At 35.0% G+C, this 20,156-nt stretch overlaps 1 protein-coding gene across 2 annotated transcripts in view; it reads right to left on the bottom strand.

Moving 5' to 3' along the window:
* Nucleotides 1-20,156, bottom strand: part of LOC126183651 (filamin-A) — a 537,330-nt gene that overhangs the window by 3,762 nt on the left and 513,412 nt on the right. For both annotated transcript variants that reach the window (XM_049925796.1, XM_049925797.1), the window contains 5 exons: nt 19,049-19,213; nt 17,380-17,619; nt 7,346-7,539; nt 2,502-2,727; nt 989-1,204 (listed from right to left, as the gene is read on the bottom strand). In XM_049925796.1, the coding sequence (XP_049781753.1) occupies nt 989-1,204; nt 2,502-2,727; nt 7,346-7,539; nt 17,380-17,619; nt 19,049-19,213 (1,041 nt within the window). The remainder of the gene's footprint in view (nt 1-988; nt 1,205-2,501; nt 2,728-7,345; nt 7,540-17,379; nt 17,620-19,048; nt 19,214-20,156) is intronic.

Raw genomic sequence — 20,156 nt, 5'->3', positions numbered from 1 at the left:
GAAACAAAGTGCCCAAAGAAACTGGAAGAACATTTTCTTATGCCGACTCAAAAGTGTACATCTAAAGTTTATTAATGAGAAACCATTTGTGGATGGGTTAGGAATTATATTTTTAAGGCTCTATGCCACTACTAGTGTGGTATTTTAACCACTGAAAATTAGATGCACAAATAAGGCAAAAAGGTGCATATAATGGAATAACAGGGGCACAACATTCTATCTGATAATGGTGCTAATAAGATACTACTATAAAAAGGAGAACTAATTATGAACAAAACTTTATACTTAAGATAGTCACACTGTACCTTGCAAGAAAAGTCATTAATCCACAGAAACATATCTTGAACACATTACAGAACATAGTGACTTCTTTCAGTCACTGATCTAGAAAACTGTTGGGACAAATAATGTTCAATATTTCACCTTTTTTTCGATAAACTGTGTCGGTGATCATTCAAGAAAAGTTAGTATACGCAAGGAACTATCTACATCAATGGCTATAGGAGTTGGGTCTTTAGTTTTTAGATCGCATTTATTTGTTGCAAAGTGTACAACATCTGGGTATTTGGATGAACTAAACTCAAGTTTCTGTTTTACTATGCCTTCTCATTCTTTCTTCGTATCTTTGCAACAGTCCAGCGTATTTCCTTCTCAGAAAACCATTCTTCCAATTTTATTATGATAATTGGTATAAATTTATATTCACTAAAATGGACTCTCTGTGGTCACAATGGAAGCTAACTACAAAGCTGCCATTACTGCCACTTCACAGTATGGAAATAAACATGTAACTTCTGTGTGTCCCATCTGAAGATGAGCTTGGATAGGTATGAAACCCAGTGTATGGGAATAAATTAATGTTTCAAAAGTAGCCGATTGCAGTTTTCTGTACTTATATTCACTATGCAGCCATGGGTTCTAGAATAGCCTTGATCTGAGACAATAATTTTAACAACAGTAAATGTCTTAATTTTACACTACTATTTACCTGTGCACAAAACTTTAAATGGTGATCCAACAATATGGTACCCATTGTACTTGATACTAATGTAATAGTCTCCTGGAACCAGTGGTGTGTAACGAACTTTGTAGCCTTCTTCTACTTCTGTGCAGTCCATTGATACTTTTGAAGGCCCATCAATAGTTACTGCCAATGTGCCAGCTCCTGCATTGCACGTATCAACTAAGAAATCAGTCTTCTGGCCTGGAAATGATATTCAATGGTGAAGCACAGAAAGTGAACACGGTTAGATATAATGCAAGAACTTTAATTTTAGCGACTAAATTAAAAAATAAGAGCTTATTTATTTCTCGTCTTCTATGCAATAAATTAACTACTTGAATGCCACAACATTTGTCACACAACACTCCTTACACTACCTCTTTTTATCATTCTGCAAAGGAATGGAAAGGAGAAACCTTTAATAGTATTGCTGTTGCAAAAGTTTCAAACTACTCACTGGCTATATTTCAGCTCAGTGTTACATGAATAAATTTATTGAGTTGAATTGTATGCTGTCTTCCAAGGATGTAGAAGTTCTGTCAGTGAAGTGTTCTCACAAAAGCTCTTCTTGTGCATCTTCTCTTTCATTGTCTTGGTAATATTCTATTTTATACTTTGACACTTATTAATATCAATACTTTACTTTATTGTGCTTATCTGAGGTATTTCTAGCCATCCAATAATAATATGGGTGTAATTTGAGGGACAGCTACAACATGTAGGTGCCACATGGCACTTGCCATTTTTTGAGGGTGTTATTTTAATGTTTTCATTAGATGTGGCTTGATGGTCCATTGCATATTGAAAATTTCAGTGTTCAATCTCTCATTTGTTCCAAGACTTTTTCTGGAACATTTCATGAATTTCAAATCCAACAGTGCTTTGTGTATGTGATTAACAATTATTGCACTGTAGGTCTGATTCATTGCTAGGTGCTGAAGATCATGATTCTGGACATCCTAAATACCACCACCACCACCACCACCACCACCACCACCACCACCACCACCACAAAAAATTCACCACCAAAAATTCATTGTGAAATTATGGTTTCACCAACAGCTGACTTGGCAAGCCATGTTTCAGGTTAGATTAAGACAAACCCACACCATAAGTCACATATTTATTGCTAGTAGAGCACTACTGCACTATTTAAACAATCTTCAGTTTAATGACAGTTAGCTTTCTTACATTTATTATGTTTGCATCTTTAGGTTCATAGAAGACTGTCCATTTATATGTGCTTCAATTTTCTAGATTTGTTCAATTATTTCTGTACTTATTTGCACTGTTTTTACTATCCTTTATTTTACTTCAACCACTATACCAGATGTTCCTTCATATTCCACAAAATGTTTGTATGAAACTTTACTCTCCCATAGTTCACACCTTCTCCATTCAGAATATTGCTGCCCGTGAGAAGTACAGCTGACACAATGTAATTTTTTAAACAAAACATTAAAATACTTATTACTTTGTAAATATTTTATAAACATACCTGTTTTTATTTCTGCCAGCCCATTTCCATGAGCATGTACAGCTGCAGGGTCTGCATCCTCCTTGCCAACTTTTATGCGGAATGGGGATCCTGGGATATGTACACCATTGAATTTGCAATGGATGTTGTGAATTCCATTCTCTCTGGCCATGAAACGCACAGAATAGGTTTCTGAATCAATTGATTGTATGAAGCAGTCATCCTCAATACCAGAGGGAGCCACGATCTATAAAAAGAAAAGTGAAAATCAGTCACCTAGTAACTTTTAAAGAAAACGAGCACAGATTTTAGTGTTAGCTGTTATTTTAGATCACTTAAGAGTACTGCTTCATAGTTCACTTGGATTTTTCAGTTGATAACAAACACTGATGAACTGTTAACTGATCATATTCATTTTACTAACTGAATGTTTAACAAAGAGTTAGATAAGTGGAAAGCTAATTTAACACATTACACTTCTTTACTAATTATTAGGGTGATGTAACCCAATTACATTTTTGTTGTGATAAAACTTAAGATTCCATGCTAGTCATATTGTACTCCCTTATCAAAATGGTGTAAATCTTTTCTGTTGTGTTCTACCATAGCAAAAAAGTTTAATCTCCATCACATTTTGGTTCTAGTTGTGAAGTTTGTACATTAGATGATATTGTGCAAAGATAATATTACTAAAATATGGCTGCCAGTGAAAGTGCTATTGGTTTGGAAAAAATTCACAATTAAATAATAAAATAAATAAATAAATAAATAAAATAGTCTCTTATAGAGCTGCTCTGTTTCCTTACTACTATTTTTCTACATGTATAGGTAAAACACATTAAAGCTTTTCTCTCTTCAACACTTAAAAGTGATAACAGCAGTACAACAAAAATTATTTAGCACACATAGAACAGAAAGTGTCAAAAGTCTATTAAAATTTTCGCTTATAATCAGTCTATCCCACTGGGAGTAGAGGAGCTTGTACAATGTGGTGAGTGATTACTTGTTTCTACAGTGTCTCAGGTTTTGTTAGTAATACTGTTTGTGCTAGGAATGTATCTGAATATTTTGTAATTTGTGGAAATAATATTTTAGTTTTGACAGTACAAAAGATGTAAGTAATCTGATGGTTTCTTCTCACAAAATTAGCCATATTGTTCATTTTGAAGTGATATACTGACAAGTTCCTTATGTATTATTTCCATCAGAAAATGTCAGGTTAGAAACTTGTTAAAACATCACTCCAAAATGAAAGCATCAGTCAGCTGGTTTCCTAAGAAAAATTAATATTAATTTGTCAAGATGGCCTGACTCACATCAAACAATTTGTGCCTTCATAAGTTGCTTCTGAGTTTGCAGAAGTGTAAAATACAGGTGACAGTTTCCTTCCTTTCCACCTAAATAGCTCAGAGGTACACTAGACATCATAGCCTGCAACCTAGCCTCACCTTCAGTGATACCATGGAGAAGTTTATTTTGTACTTTCATTCCGAACTTTAGCTTGTCCAATCATTTTGAGTCCCAAATAGCTAGGACAGCATGTTGAGAGCAAAATATGCTGTACATCCAAGAGAATTCATTATGTTCTTTAGGAGCCCATTAATAGTTGACTTTATTGCACATTAGGTCACGAATCACAGCACTACAGAGATCCATTGCAACACTACCATGGCCACCTTTAGAGTTATGACAAAGGCAATGAAGGAAAATATCGTTTGGCACAAATCTTTTTACTGTTTATCAAAATGTTCACCTTTCAAATTTATATACTTTTTCATGTGGTAGAACCAATCCTGGACACATTTTTTCCAACTCTAATGTTGGTACCTCAAATATATGGTTTTGGAAAGATTCAATGGCTTCTTGAAGTGATTTAAATTACACTCCACATATTTTTTGTTTGGCACAAGTGACTGAAAAGAAGTCAATAGTAGACAAATTAAGTTAATATGGGTAATGAAATATTATTTTTGTGTTTTTATCCACCAAATAATCAACAGTTTGACAGATTGTGAAACAAGTTACTTTGGAAAGAATGATGCAATGTATTTAGTCGGTTTCCCTTTCACTGACAACTTGTGTGAAACCAAGTGTTTTACACAATTCAATAGTAACTGTTTTTTGGTTTTCTAAAGCAATAGATGTGACATGTCCAGTGTAATTGCAGGAATATGCAGTTGTTTTCTTGAAAGTGCTTTCTGAGCCAACGACTTTAGTTGGCTTTGTTTCATTCTAAACATTCAAAGCATTGGCTGGAACTTAGTTTCTGGCTTGTGCAAATATATCTACAATTTTTCTCTTGTTACATTGTTGTATACAGATTTTTCATTTCCTCTTTTGCATATTGTTTTAGTATTTCCTTACACCAACTAACAAGCCTGTTTTTGAGCTTTGGAATAATTGTGCAGAATCCATTAGGGACAGAACTCTTTCATAGCTAAACCACCTTCTTCTCCCTGCTCTTCTTCTTCTTCTTCTTCTTCTTCCTTAGTGTTTGTGCCACATATTGGTGGCATGTGCTGTTTTGGTTCCCTGTTGCCATTTCATCCAATCTTGTGCCTGATCAGGATGCAGACCTTAGATCTTGAGACCTCTGTGTAGGGTATCAAAGTCAGCACTTTCTAGGCTATCCTACAGGCTATTTACAATTTACTTTCCAACTAAAACCAGTCTGTCACTGTTGTGTCTTCTAATAGAACATGCCTATGCTTCTCACTTCTTGCCTACTATTGGTGCAACTGTGTATGACTCACAAACTTAATCATTTGTGATATGATCATGCAGTGCTAATCCAGAAGCCCATGTGAGTGCTTTTGTTTCCACAACAACAAGTTGTTGTTCCACTTCTTTATTTTGTTGAAGGCCGACATTCGGCACCAAACAGTGCAAGAGAATGGATTACAGATTGGTATACTTTTTCCTTTAGCCTATCAAACTGAGTACACCAGTTACAGAATGCCATTTGTGCCAAGTGCTGTTCAGATATGTTTATAGATTTCCACATTGAGATTTCCATCAGCAGCAACTGTGAAACCTTGGTACTTAGAAGTCCTTGTTATAGGGATGTTGACAACACATTCTGATGGCATCAAAGTCATTTAGATCTGTGGTGAGATACTGTATTTTCTTATGTCAAGGCACAGAGCTATTTCTGAAAGGCAGTCATTTCAGGCTTTGTCTTGAGACTGCAAGTCAATTTTACCTTCAGAAGCCAGTGCCACATCATCACCATACAGTAGTGTCCAAGTTGCAATTTTTTGCCAGAGTGTGGCACTCTGTCAAAGGCCTTTTTGAGATCACAGAAGACAAGGTATAGGTGCTACGTGAATTCCTCATGGTGTTTTTCAGTAAGTGGGTAAGCAGCTCGAAGATTTCTTAAGTAATAGAATGCAGTACATTGTTGTCAATGGTGAATGCTCATCAGAGACAAGGTTATCTTCAGGAGCAATGTAGGGAATTGTCATAGGCCCATTCTTGTTCTCTATACACGTAAATGATCTGATGGACAGAAATCTGCAGCTGTTTGCTGATGATGCTGTGGGTTGTGAAAAGGTGTCATTTAGTGACTGTAGGAGAACAGAAGATGACTTGGACAAAATTTCTAGGTGGTGTAATGAATGGAAGGGATATGAAATGTAATGAGCATGTAAGTATTGTAGCAGGGAAGGCAAGTGGTCACCTTTGGTTTATTGGGAAAATTTTAGAAAAGTGTGGTTCATCTGTAAGAGAGACAATGTCTAGACCCCTAGTGCAATCTATTCTCAACTACTGCTCAAGTATTTGGGTTTCCACCAGACTGTGTTAAAGGAAGACACGAAAGGAATTCAGAGGCACGCTGCTAGATTTGGTACAGGCAGGGTTGATAAACATGCAAGAATTATGGAGGGGATATTATGTTCTTTTTGAGAAACAGAACTGAGAGAATTTAGAGAAACAGCCTTTTGAAGCTGACTGCAGAAAGATTCTACTGCCACAAATGTAAATAACTATATGTCCAGGCAAAATTGAATGTACTGCAGTCTTTAATATGCTTAAGGATGTTCCTAGCTCATGCTAAGTTTCATGCTGATGCTTTCCAATTATATTTTGTTGTGCACAGCACTGAGGTTTTTTAATAACGAATTTTGACTGACCTTCATGAAAGTCATCAGAACCACCACCATCACCAAATCCAGTAAAACCATTGTAAACAGTCCTTTCTTCTCTGACTGATTACCAACAGCTGAGCAGAGCAATTGGATTCAATGTTCTCATTAGACAGAAATCTTCATATGCAATTTCCATTTTTCCACAACACTATTTCTTTAAACACTTGCCATAAATAAACTACTTAGTCTACTTCTTGCATCCCATTGTTTAAACAATGATGAAAGATAAATTTTAAAAACAGTAATAATGTCTCAACTTGATAGCACTGTTTGTAAACTTGAAAGGTGTCTCTTGTAGAGGAACACAGTTTTGACATCTTGAGTAATGGCAAACATTATTATTATTATTATTATTATTATTATTATTACTAACAAAAGGTACAGCTACACATTTCAAGATGTCAAATACATGTCTGGGGGAAATTTCAACAATCAGGTTAAAGACTCGCAGAAGAAAGAAACTGACATTCTCGACTTCCAATGGTACACACAATTTAAGAATTACAAAGATTAGTTTTGATAGGATAAATCTCCAATAACATATTCAGCGGTAGACTTGCTATCATTTGACAAATCAGATGCATAATTTCCTTTTATTTCAAACAAAATATTTGACATTACCTACATAGGTCATCACACATTCTCAGATCTGCAGAATGTGGGTCAACTACCAATAACAATTTACTCAAAATTTTCAGTAAAAAGAATAAGTTTTACCTTAGCATCTAATTCTCCTTTAGCTCCGTTCTTCCTGACAAGGAACGCAGTGGGTTTATCAGCCTGCACACCGGATGAGGGGAACTGGAAAACTTCAAGCTTATGGGCATCTCCCATAGCTGGAGAGATGAACAGCTTGTAAGGTGAATCTGGTATGTGCTGATCATTGAACTTGATTCCCACACGGTATTCACCTGCATTGAGGAAAAAAGTACTGTTTAAAAGTAGCCCAATGTTACCTGTTTTGCTGCATCGAAATGTTAGTGTTAAATCAATGTCTGTTTTATATGTTTTTAAAACTATTTTTGTTAATCATAATGACTTTGAGTTATCAATGTGCTTTTAGCTATCAGGAACCTGGTTACAAGTTGTAGCTTTTTGTACTTTTTCAGCAATGAAGTATCTAAATAAAAATCAATTACTTTGTTACATGTAATTTTGTAGTTGTCTTCTTTGCAAATCACAACCATAACTATAGTTTAATTTGTACACACATGGCAATTTCAATGGCTCCTTTGCTTCTACCTCCCTCATACCACATGTACCAAGTTCCTCATTTCATTTTTTAGTCAAATATTGTCAGATTTAATAGACAGTTTACTTTTGTAATAGAAAACTGAGATGTCCCCTTTAGGTGCAGGAAGTGCTGCTTATAAATCATGCATCCAAACAATCACATTGGTGTCTAGATTCAATTTATCACATTCTTTTTTGACTCTTTCCAGGTTCTTCTCCAATTCGTGCAAGTGATACTCTTCACTCTTTTGCTACTTGCTAATGTTATCAGACTTCCCGTATGCCATGCAAAACTTTCATAAATATATATATTCCCGACACAGTCAGTCTGGGGGCAATCTGCAATATATGGCAATTTAAGAAAACTTTATACGCCAAATTACTAAAAAAAGCATTTTACTGGATGAGCACTTTTGACAGTGTGTGTAGTGATCTTCATGTTAGTGAGATGTACATATACAATGTGAAGCAACTCCTAACACTGAGGGGGATGATATGTTGTCAAAACTCAAAAAGCATAAGAGCTGATGACAGCATAGCTCTGTCAAAACTGGTCATCCAATAAAACACTTTTTTAGAACTCCTTACTTGTGAAGTTTTCTTCAGTTGCCACTTGCATAAATATTTTTTGGGCCTGAAAGAAGGAATGGCATGGTTCTGCTGCCCCACACACCTTACTCACCTGACCTGACTCCGTGCAACTTTGTCTTATTTCCACACGTGAAAAGGGGCATGAAAGCGCACCAATTTGAGAACATTGAAGTAGTCAAGGAATAAAATTAGGGAGGAGCTGTCAGCCACTTCTAAAGGTGACTACAAAAAATGTTTCGAATGGTGGAAGCACCGGTGGGACAAATGTATTAGTTGTAATAGAGAGTATTTTGAAGGGGATAAGGTTGTTTTCTAAACAATTTTAAAATATGCAGGTTTTTAAAAAATAATTCTGGTTTGTTTTTGGGTACCCCCTCATACATGTCATTGCTGTTAAGGAGTTCATTGTCACTGTTGTTTGCATGGAAGCACGTTTTTCCATTTGAGCATTTTACTACAGAAGTAGATGGCAACGTGCACCACCAATCACACTGCTGCATTTCCTACAGCTGCCACCATGGCACAAGGGCACTGCCACAAATGCTTACGTCACTGCCAATGATATGCAAGCATCCCCTTCTCCAGAGCTCCAACAATTGGTCTACTCAAGTTCAAATATCAATGCACAGAGCCCCATTTTATGTATATGCCATTTCATAACAGTTATAAACTTTCATAGCGGTCAGGGCTCGTCACCTACAGAATATTCATTGTACTGAAGACCAACTGAATTGTAAATCTTTGTATCTGTATATCAGAGATTGTATGCAGAGATTAAAAACCAGTCAAGTACGAAGTCTTGTAATAACAAGCAAGGAAATACCTGTGCTATAATTAGCAGGGAACATACATATCATGAGAACATGACAACCACATGTAAGAAGAACAAAGATATTTACATGCTCTCAGACAGTTATGGAAAGGGCTTAGCTGGTATCATGTATAACATGCAAACTATATTTAAGATTAGTGGAATAACAAAACCAGGTGCTCCCTTCAGTGAAATTCTAAAAACTGTGAACATTTTTTGGAGCCTGGAAGAAACTGTTTAATAATCGGGGGTGCTAATGACATTTATAGGAATGAGAGTAAACTTGCCACAAGAGTGCTAAGAAGCACACTACAGAAACTTACAAATGTGAACTTCTATGTTTCAAGTATACCAAAAAGACATGACCTGATGGAAAAATCTTGTGTCAACAAAGAAATCGCTGTTACTAATAGAAACTTTGAAAAAATATACTGAAGCTCCCCAAATGCAACATACGTGAATGTTGCATCTTCAGAAAGAAGTCATTTTACCAGGCATGGGCTACACACAAATAATCTTGGAAAAGCATTCATTAGTCAAGAAACACTTAATGCAGTGTTAGCAGTTGAAGACAATAATTGCCATGCCATACCATACCACTACCACCACCCATCACAGCAACTGAAATTCTCCAACATAAAAATGAAACTGATTCACTGGCAACAGATCAAGCAGTAGAATCTTCACTTGCCACAAAAGTAGCTGAAGCAAATGAAGCCTCCACAACAGCTCCAACAGTATCAGAAGCAGCTACAGACTATACAGTGACATCATTAGCAAGAAATGTGCTTACGTCCAGCAAGTCATCAGATACAACAGGAATTCCAACATTTTGCAGCACATCCAGAAGAAAGAAAGACAAGATGAAGGAAACCTGTGTCCCTAAAGGATTTTTTGTACCCAGCCTCAACACGAAGAAACCGTTGACACCAGACAATACAAGTAAGAGTTCCTCTTAACCGAGTTGCAACAGCTTAAAATTACTTAGCCTTAATATACAGTGTCTCAAAAATAAAATTCTAGATCTCGAGATTGAGGCCAGTGATTATTGTGTTGATTGTATTTGTATTCAAGAGCATTTGTGCAAAAATTATGAATTATAAAACGTTAATATTTCCCCATGTACCTTGGTTAGTCATTTTTCTAGGAAAGAAGACAAGAATGAGGGTGTCTTCATTTATGTAAAATCAGATATTAAAGTGAAAAACAGGCCTGAAGCTGAAATCCTGATCATAGAAAAACACTGAGGCAACAGCAGTGCAAATGAATGTAAAAAAAATTGGAAAATAACAGTCATGTCAGTGTATAGATCACAATGTGATGACCCAGATTTAAAAAAAAAAAAAATAAGATTGAAGAACTGCTGAGCATCATACATGATGACTTCTCATCAATAATAATTATGTGGGGACTTTAATGTCAATATGTTGGTAGATAGTTCATTTAAAATTAAATTCCTCTATATTCTACACAGTTTAAATCTATATTCTAATATAAACAGTCTTACAAGGGTAACAAACGCTTCAGAAAGTCTTATAGATAATATATTTTCAAATATAGAAAGCCCAGATACAAAAGTTTTGAATATTGACCTAGAAATATCTGATCATAACGCACTTATTATTAAAGTGCTCACAGTTCCAATACATACAAAAACAGTACATCATAGGTATAAGAGAATTTTCTCTCCTAAAAACTGCAACCAGTTTGGTATCACGCTGACTAACGAATCTTGGGCAGAAGTATTGTCACAAAATGATACAGATGCTGCATACAGTGTTTTCTCCTCTCTTTTCATGACAAATTTTGAAATGTGCTTCCCAAAAAGATTAGTTAAAATTAACTCATCTAGCCATAGGTACACAAATTCTTGGATCACATCTGGCATTAAAAGCTCTTCCAAGAATACGAAAAGACTAAACTCTGAAATGAAATCTAATACTGACCCTAATTTCAAAAAACATGTTAGTAACTACTAAAAAGTATATAGAAGGGTAGTTAATCTAGCAAAAGTATTAAGTAATGATAGACTAATAAGGAAGTCAGACAATAAATCAAGGACCTCATGGGAAATTGTTAAAGGAGAAATAGGAAAAAGCTCTAAAGACCAGGATATTGTACTTAAATCTAGTGATAACATTGAAATATAGAAGGAAGTCTTGCCCAATTACATTAACAATTACTTTCTAAGTGTATCTGATAAATTAAGCAAAAGCTTTGCCAAAGAAGAGAAAACAACAGCACCAAAAGTAGTCAGTAGCATGATAATAAGTCCCACTAATAAATATGAAATACTGAAAGTAATTAGCAGTATGAAACCCAAAATGTCTGCAGGACTGGACAAAGTGCCAGTGACAATAATAAAAAAAGTCACCTCACAAATCTTGGAACCACTGGTACCTATTGCCAATTTATCATTCAATGAAGGGCCAAAGGCTGAAAATTTCTAAGGTTAAACCATTATTCAAAAATGGGGATATACATAAGATAGAAAACCATAGACCTACATCCCTCCTTCCATCTTTATCAAATATTTTTGAAAAACTGACAAAAATTAGACTCATAAGCTACCTTTACACCTTCAATCTTCTAAATTGTAATGAACATAGTTTTTGTACAGGTCACAGCACAGAAACAGCCATACATGCCTATATGGAAGAAATTATTAGAAATTTAGACAATAACAAATGTGTGGTAGGAATCAACCTAGATCTTTCCAAGGCCTTCGATACAGCAGATCATCAAATTCTCCTTGACAAACTGGAGGCAATAGGTGTCGGAGGAATTGGGAGGAAATGGTTTGAATCCTATCTCCAAGATAAAACTCAGGTTGTGGAACTCACCTCATCTCAGAATAAGCAAAAAATAAAGTGGGTATCTGATGCTACGAAAGTGGCAGTATGTGTCCCTCAGGGTAGTGTTCTTGGCCCCCTATTATTCCTAATCTATATAAATGACATTGAAAGGCCCAACAGATCATCAAATATTATGTTATTTACAGATGATACAAGCACAATTATAAGTGATGACAGCAAATCCTTATTCACTACAGGTGAAAAGGTTCTGAAGAGTGTGCAACAGTGGTTTTACACTAATAAGTTAACACTCAATTTAAATAAAACAAATTACATACAGTACGGAAAGTAAATGACAAGGGTGATCACCATTTATCATTGAGTGACCATGAAATAGATAAGGTCTGGTCTACAAAATTTTTGAGCATGTACACTGATCAGCACTTGAGCTGGAAAGACCATGTCACACACACATCCAAAAAACTCAATTCAGCATGTTTTGCACTGATAATAATTTCTAGAGTTTGCAGTGCAGAGTGTACAAGATTAGTGTATATGACTTATTTTGATTCTATTACATCCTATGGAATAATATTCTGGGGTGCATCTAAATGTCGCTTGAGGGAAGTTTTTAAATACCAGAAAAGGGACATTAGAATTATTACACACAGCTCTCCACAATCACACTGCAACCCCTTGTTCATGCAGCTGAACATACTTACAGTATCATCTTTGTACATATTAAAAAGCATAATGCATACAAGAACACATTTGAGTAGTTTACGTGTAAATTCAGATCTTCATGGCTATAATACACATATCTGTAAGAATCTGCATGTAGAAAGAACAAGAAAAACAAAAACTTAAAAACATGTGAGCCACTATGGAATAAAACTTTATAATGCTCTGCCACTCTGCATCAGGGGAACAGAAGATGAAGAAAAATTTAAGTCAGAACTAAAAAAGTTTCTGATAAATAAATGTTTTTATAGCATAGAGGAATATTTTGAATCCTTAAATCACTAACTGATAGTTGTATTGTCAATATCATGTTGTTCTCATTGTTAGTTCTATGTCTTGTTTATACTCTTAACTCTAAATTACATGTAATGTGTGTTTTCCAAAATGTACTAAATATATATAAATTCATCACATATGGTACATGTTAAAAGAGCATGCAAAAGAACACCCCATTAATTCAATGCTTTAATTTTCAAAATATTATTTAATGTTAATTTTGTGTGTTTTAATTCAATGTTTTAATTTTCAATATAATGTTAGTTTTGTGTGTTTGATAGAAATTTATAATATTCTTCTGTGCATATTATGGACAGCATTATGCCAATTCCTATATCATGTAAATGATGCAAAGGATGATAATAAATGAAATGAAATAATGAAATATTTCTACATCCTAATCTGCTGATAGCAACTGATGCTGTAACTACAGCAAACAAAAATGTGTTACTTTTACTATTTGATATTAGATGTAGAATAAATTAATATCTGAGTTCTCTGCCCACAAACTGCATCTGTTCCTCACACCTGTATCCAATAAAGAGCTGCAAAGTGTGCAAAGGAAGTTACAACAAGGCAAGCAATGTGACAAATACAGATTCAATAGACTAGCAATTTGAATTAGAAAATGCTGCGGAGAAATGACAAGCAATGGAAAAAAAAAAAAAAATCACTCTGCTGAACCTAAGCTACCCACTCCCCCCCCCCCCCCCAACCCCACCCCTACAACACAGTACTGTTACAACAGCCATCTCTCAGCTGCTCTGTGGACTAGGATTATCACACTGCTACAGTTCTATAGAGTGCATTCCACAATATTTCTTTACAATTCTATCTCGAAATTCATAGTTTTTGAGATGTCTCATTGCTAGTGTTGGTGTACAATATGCATTTTGATCTCCATCTGCTACTCCCACAGTTGATAAATCACTGTCAACTTAAATTCAAATCTCCATTTTCCAGCTAATGATCATTGGATTCTTTCTTTTTGATAAAGTTTTGCATTGTGATACACGAGTTCATTTTATATTCAGAGAAAGGAGGAAAAACAAAACAGAAAATGATGATTACTAGTTTAGGCTTAAAACAAAATTACACGTTGATAACATTAAATCTGAAGTCTCTTTAAACTGCTACTTTAAATTTTAAAAAAGAAAAATGAAGATCATTTTAGTGTAATAAAATACCCTAACTTCACAACTTTTATCACAGATGCCTTATACTTAATAAATCACTTGCTGTGTTTTCATGGTAAATTTGTTTTATTTTATGTGCCCTTCCAATGTAATGAAATACACAAATAGCAAAATCAATTTTTATGGATATTTATCACTGCATGACTACCCTTTTCATTAACAATGATCTTTTTGTATTAAAGCTTTAAGCAGTATGTGGTAGAGGCAAGCAAATGAGGTGAACAATGACTGTCACAGCTTGCAGTATAAAATACAATAATAATTTCATTTATTTGTGAGACAGTTGCACCATTAATTAAAAATTCTTTATGAGAGAATACAAATGACAAGCACAGAAAGTGGCCATATGCAGCAGAAACAAAGTATATTAGTGGATGCACAACATAGTATCGTGACAGCGATATTGTTAATTATATCTGTAGATAACATATGTATGGAATGGTCACATTCATACTGTCACATTTGTTTATAACGTGGCTAATTGTACACTTATACTGAACACTATGAACTGTGCAGTGCTTTGTAATAATTCACAAGATCAGGGTTCAATAGAAAGAATATTATGAAGATAAATGCAAAAACATCAATAGATGAGCAGAGAAGTTTCAGTGCATTTCAAAAATAAATTAAAGTTTCGTGTATTCCACTTCATTATGAGTAATTATAAATATTAAGCATCCAGGGGAAATAAACCTAGCAAGTTCATAAAGTTAGCATGAACAGCTAAACTGCATACAGTACACTGGTAAAATTAAGTAAACATTGCTTAGAAGTCTCTTATGTGAACCAGTAACAGATGATAAAAGATTTTCAAGTAAGCAATAGTGATCTTGCTAAGATGTGTATAGAATACTTGACTTTAGAAGAAACATAGGATGCAATGGAAGACTATGTTTAAAGAAATTGTCAATCTGCAGAAGCAAGGACATGAAAGCCTTTCTCACTTTAATATGCATAAGAAAAAAAAAAAAAAAAAAACTGTCAGAAAAAGTCTACAAATCAAGAAAAATAAAACAACACAAATGAAATTAAACAACATTTTTCCCACAGCATACTGAAGGCTCTGTGGCATCAGCTACACTGATATAATCACAATATTCCCACTCCTGTTTCTTTTGAAGCCATGTTATATTCTCCAAGACTGATCTCTGTACCTAAAGAATGTGGTAAACCACATTAATGGACACAATTTTTTCAAAAAGTCATCCATATTTACACTGTCACTTTCCAGTTCACTACACAAAACACTTCAAGAAAAGAAAAACAAACTGCAGATGAAAGTATTATGCAAAGTTGCATGGAAGTGAAACACCCAGAAAGATGATCTTCACCAATGAGATCAAAGATGACCATTAAAAACACTAAGTTTTCACAATGGACCTTCACACACAGGAACAAAGAATCAAAGTAAAGTAATTTATAAATTAGCATGCAAAATTAAAAATAAAGCAAAAAAATCTATTTATTTTCCTACCATCTGGCTGAACCTGTGAGAAGCTACTCTGGTTTGTTTCGGCTGCACCACTATTTGTGTTCAGCTTTATTTCTTGACATACTTTGTATGTATGGAATGGCTGAGTTTTATTATACTCCCCCATTGAAGACTGCTCTTGCTGCACCTTCCACAAGAGTGCTGCTGTTGCCTCTCCAGCACTGCTCTTTCTCCACAAATCTGTGCTTTGCTCATCGGTGCAAATTTAGAACCAAGATAATTATTCTTGGCATCTCGACAAGTTTTTGACAACGTTGCACATGTTGAAATGGGTGGGACTACTTGGCTGGAACCCAAAGATCTTTTCTAAAAGGAACAGGCTGTGGAGGTGGTAGCTTTTTCTAGCTCTTCCCCTCTACTCTGACAAGTTATGGCATTCATACTAAAAGCTATATTCAGAACTGCCCATTCACAAAAATAGAACATCCACATTGCATCATAGGGCCAACAAAAGCATAAAATTGAGTTCTTGGAGTTCTAAATTAGGTCTTCAGACATTATACAATCAAGTGAAAACATATTTTTTACCCAAGTTAGTTATGGAATTCCTCAACAACCCTGACAATCTTGACTTTTATATCCAGTATTCCAATACATATTTGCAAACATCCTGACTGATGCTGTATTAAAAACACTGCAAATTTTAATGTTGTATGATACTGTGCACATAATTTCTTGAAACAATGGCTTGGGAGAAATACATAACTGTCTTATGTTGGCTTTTGACAGAAGTATCATTCACAAGTTTATTCCATGACTTATCTCCAGTCACTTAAGAAGAACATACATCTATTGGCAGAAGTAGGACATCATACAAAACAGTATAGAGTTCTGAATATGAAAATTTGCACTTGCACCACATTTTTTCTCCTGAGAGGAGGGGGGGGGGGGGGGGGGGGTGAGGACTGTTTAGTTCTTCTTTAACTGCAGTGTATAAGGGGCTATGCTAGACAAATCATGGGTTCCACAAGAAACACTGAAAAATTTGATGCAACAAAGATGTTTATGTAAAAGACATCAACACTGCTTTTTCAGGAAGCGAGTATTCTTCCTTTACCAGTTATTAATGGTAAAATTGTCACAAAAAGTGCTAGTATATTGCTCATAATGATTATCCAGTGATAACAACATGAGCACAATAAATTAACTAAATGAAAGTATGCTAACATCAGACATCTATTTACATCAGGTGAACTGTTCTCATCTTAGAATACATGTACCATCCAAATGATGTTCTGTAACACTAAACAGACTGTAATAGATGCTTGCCACTACTTTAAAAATTCAGTTGTAGAACAACTTTATTACAGTTACACTGTATTTGACAGTAAGTGCAATGAAAATGGAAACTATCTAGGTGTGTAACTATCGTTGAAAGACAGTACTTTATTGAGGATCAGAAACTTTTGTAATGATAATATCACACCTGTAGATTTGAAAAACATCTGTGATAAGCATAATCCTTTGAAAGGGGATGGGGAAGACAGTGGGTGTTTAAGAAACATTTTCCAGACCGTTGTGGAATGAGAGTGCGTTTTCAAATTTATTGGAAGTTGTTTTGAAATCCTTGAAATGGACATTTTTTTTTTTTTTTGAATACTCATTACTGTACACACCTGGCTCCGAGACAACGTAGCTGACATAGCAGGAACCATCCTTGCGATCCTTGAAGTCTATTTCAGCTTTGCTTGGTCCCTCAACTGAGATGGCAAGAGAGCCAGCACCAGCTTCACGGGTCCAAACATTGAACTCGCACGGTTGGCCTTGCTCACCGCGCTCCAGACCTGGGCCTCCAGCATGAACTCTGTGTGCACCACCATCCTTCAGAGGACCAACAGTGAACTGGAAAGGGGACCCTGCAAACAGAAATATTTGGAATAAGTCTTCAGGACAGATTCGTAACAGAAAAGTACTTATCACTGCCAGTACTGTCATCCTGCACACAAGTGAGACTTAACATTTGTCATTACATGCCAATTATAAAAAAGGATAATAAATAGATTAGGACCATTTGAAAATTCAGTACATTAAGACTATAATTTGTTTTTATTTATACTTTGATATACTTCTTACAGCACAGTTCATTTCAAACCACAATCTCCCACTGAGTGTACTAGAGTGATAATACACTACAATATTTTCCATGTGTTTTCAAACAATTTTAACAGACCTAGTTAGAGATATTAATTCTGCTGACAAGACTTGATGTCATAGGAAATTTCACATTCCTTGTAAAGGAAGCATCATTCTCTCGAGTTCAAGCACTATTCACATTTGTGTACAGTGAATTATTGTATATGGGAGACAGTGGGCATTTTATCTTACCCCCCTCTCTCCCCAAGTTATTTATTCTTTTACATCCTCACTACTGGTTAACATATGCAATTTGCCATAATAAACAGTAAATAATATTAACTGAGATATTGTTGGGAAATCTGTAATTTTATTATTTAATTCAGTAAGTATCACACTCATCACACAGAAAATGATTTCACTGCTAAGATCTTTCTTAATGGCATGTACCATAGAACACTTAACATCTCCATTCAGAAATGTTCACAATATAAAAAAGTGTACCATATGTTGTTGTGAGGCCTTTGTAATGTTTCTTGTACTGAGCTACTGACAGCATGTAAATGGGAGCAATAGTTCTATAAAAATTGAATACAAGTGAATGTTTTACTATAGAGAGGTATTGAGATTGGTATTTCATTTTTCACTTATTAGAATTGGCAGTGAAAACTAATTAAAATATCTAATGTCAACAAATGCCTGAAAGTTGAAGTTCTTTGAAGTTATTAGCCTCAAAATCACAATGTTTGACATTTGCAGAATGTTTTGAGGAGGAAAGGAGGCAATGAAGAATTTGACACATTTGACTCATGTCAACCAAATGCAGGAACATTTGGTCAATGCTGACAGTTCCTTTGCAACAGATTTTTTCCCTTGTACTGGGTAGCATTGTTTTTCTTTTATCTGATATGTTAAGATCTTTAGAGACCAGTTGTTTCTGAACACTCCTTTTTAATTGAAAGTAGTCTGTTTTCATTTACTTTTTCACCCTCTGAATGCCTTTGTAAAAGCCATTTCTCCACATTCTGTATAAATGCAACATGTTTAATAGAAGAAAGTGCGACAGCAGATGTCTGTCTATCATCATTTTTTACATAAATGGACAATATTGTTTTAAATGTCTGCATATATGATACATATTACCGACAGCAAAGAGTCTTACAACAACAGGCATCTCAGATCAAAATGTAGTAAGTATTTGAAGAGTCTTACCGGGAATGTGCATTTCCTTATATTTCACGGATACTGTGTGCACACCAAGCTCTTTTGGAACGAAATGTACAGCATACAAGCCATCTTCAACTTCATTTATTTCAGCATCTTCAGTTACTCCTCCTGGTGATGTAACAGTAGCAGCAAGATCAAAAGCAGTGATTCCTGAAAGGAGAGACGAGCATTAGGAGGAGGCCGCAATTCATCACCTAGCTATTGTCTTTATTTTGGCAAACATGCTAGAAATATTTAACATTAGTTGAGAGATGTATATTAATTGAGTGCTGGCAACTTTACAATTGATAATGCCGGTGCTTCTTTTTTGTAGGTCTCAAAGCATTTATTAATCAAAGAAGAGAGAAGTGACCAAACAGGTATTTCCTGATAATATTTTAAAGAAGCTTTATTTCATTGTCCCATTAATTATATCCAATAATTCATGCAATTTGTCATCATTCATTAAATACTTTATTAGTAAATGAGGCAGAACTGTGGTGATACTTCACAGAAAATTGAGGAGGTCGGAAAAAAAAAAAAAAAAAAGGCTTAAGGAAAATGAACTTCATTGCCTCACTGACAGAATGGTCATTAAAGATGGAAACTTTCTCATTAGGTCAAGGATGGGCAAATAAAGTGTTAATGGCCTTATTGACAGGTCAAGACCAGTTTTTGTCTGAAACAATTTACAGAAAGGACAGTAAACATAAACAAGATTGTGCAGTCATGCTTTAAATTTAATTTCTTTGCCTTAACCAATACACCACATTGCTCAGTTGATAAATTCAAATTTCAGTGGAATTCACTTACAATATCTGTGGCCTCCCTAAATTTCTGCAAGTAACTGCTGTAATGTGTCTTCCACTGGGACCATGGGTGGTGTGAGGGTTAAGTTAAAATTTTCCAGTCTGGCAGAAAAAGAGTACAGCTTGCAAAAGGCAAGGTAAATGTTAATTTACTCAGCAAAATAATTTTTTTATATAAAATGGAACACCTTGCTTTCATAAAATTCTTCATTATGGACAGTTTGTTGCCAATGGAAACTCGTGCAAAATTTATGAGAGTTTATAAGGAGTAATTGCCTTCTTTTGTAACAGTTAAGAAACAGGCT

The sequence above is a fragment of the Schistocerca cancellata genome, chromosome 4, assembly GCF_023864275.1.
Source record: "Schistocerca cancellata isolate TAMUIC-IGC-003103 chromosome 4, iqSchCanc2.1, whole genome shotgun sequence".
In the NCBI taxonomy this organism is placed as follows: domain Eukaryota; kingdom Metazoa; phylum Arthropoda; class Insecta; order Orthoptera; family Acrididae; genus Schistocerca; species Schistocerca cancellata.
This window is presented reverse-complemented; position numbering and strand designations above follow the sequence as displayed.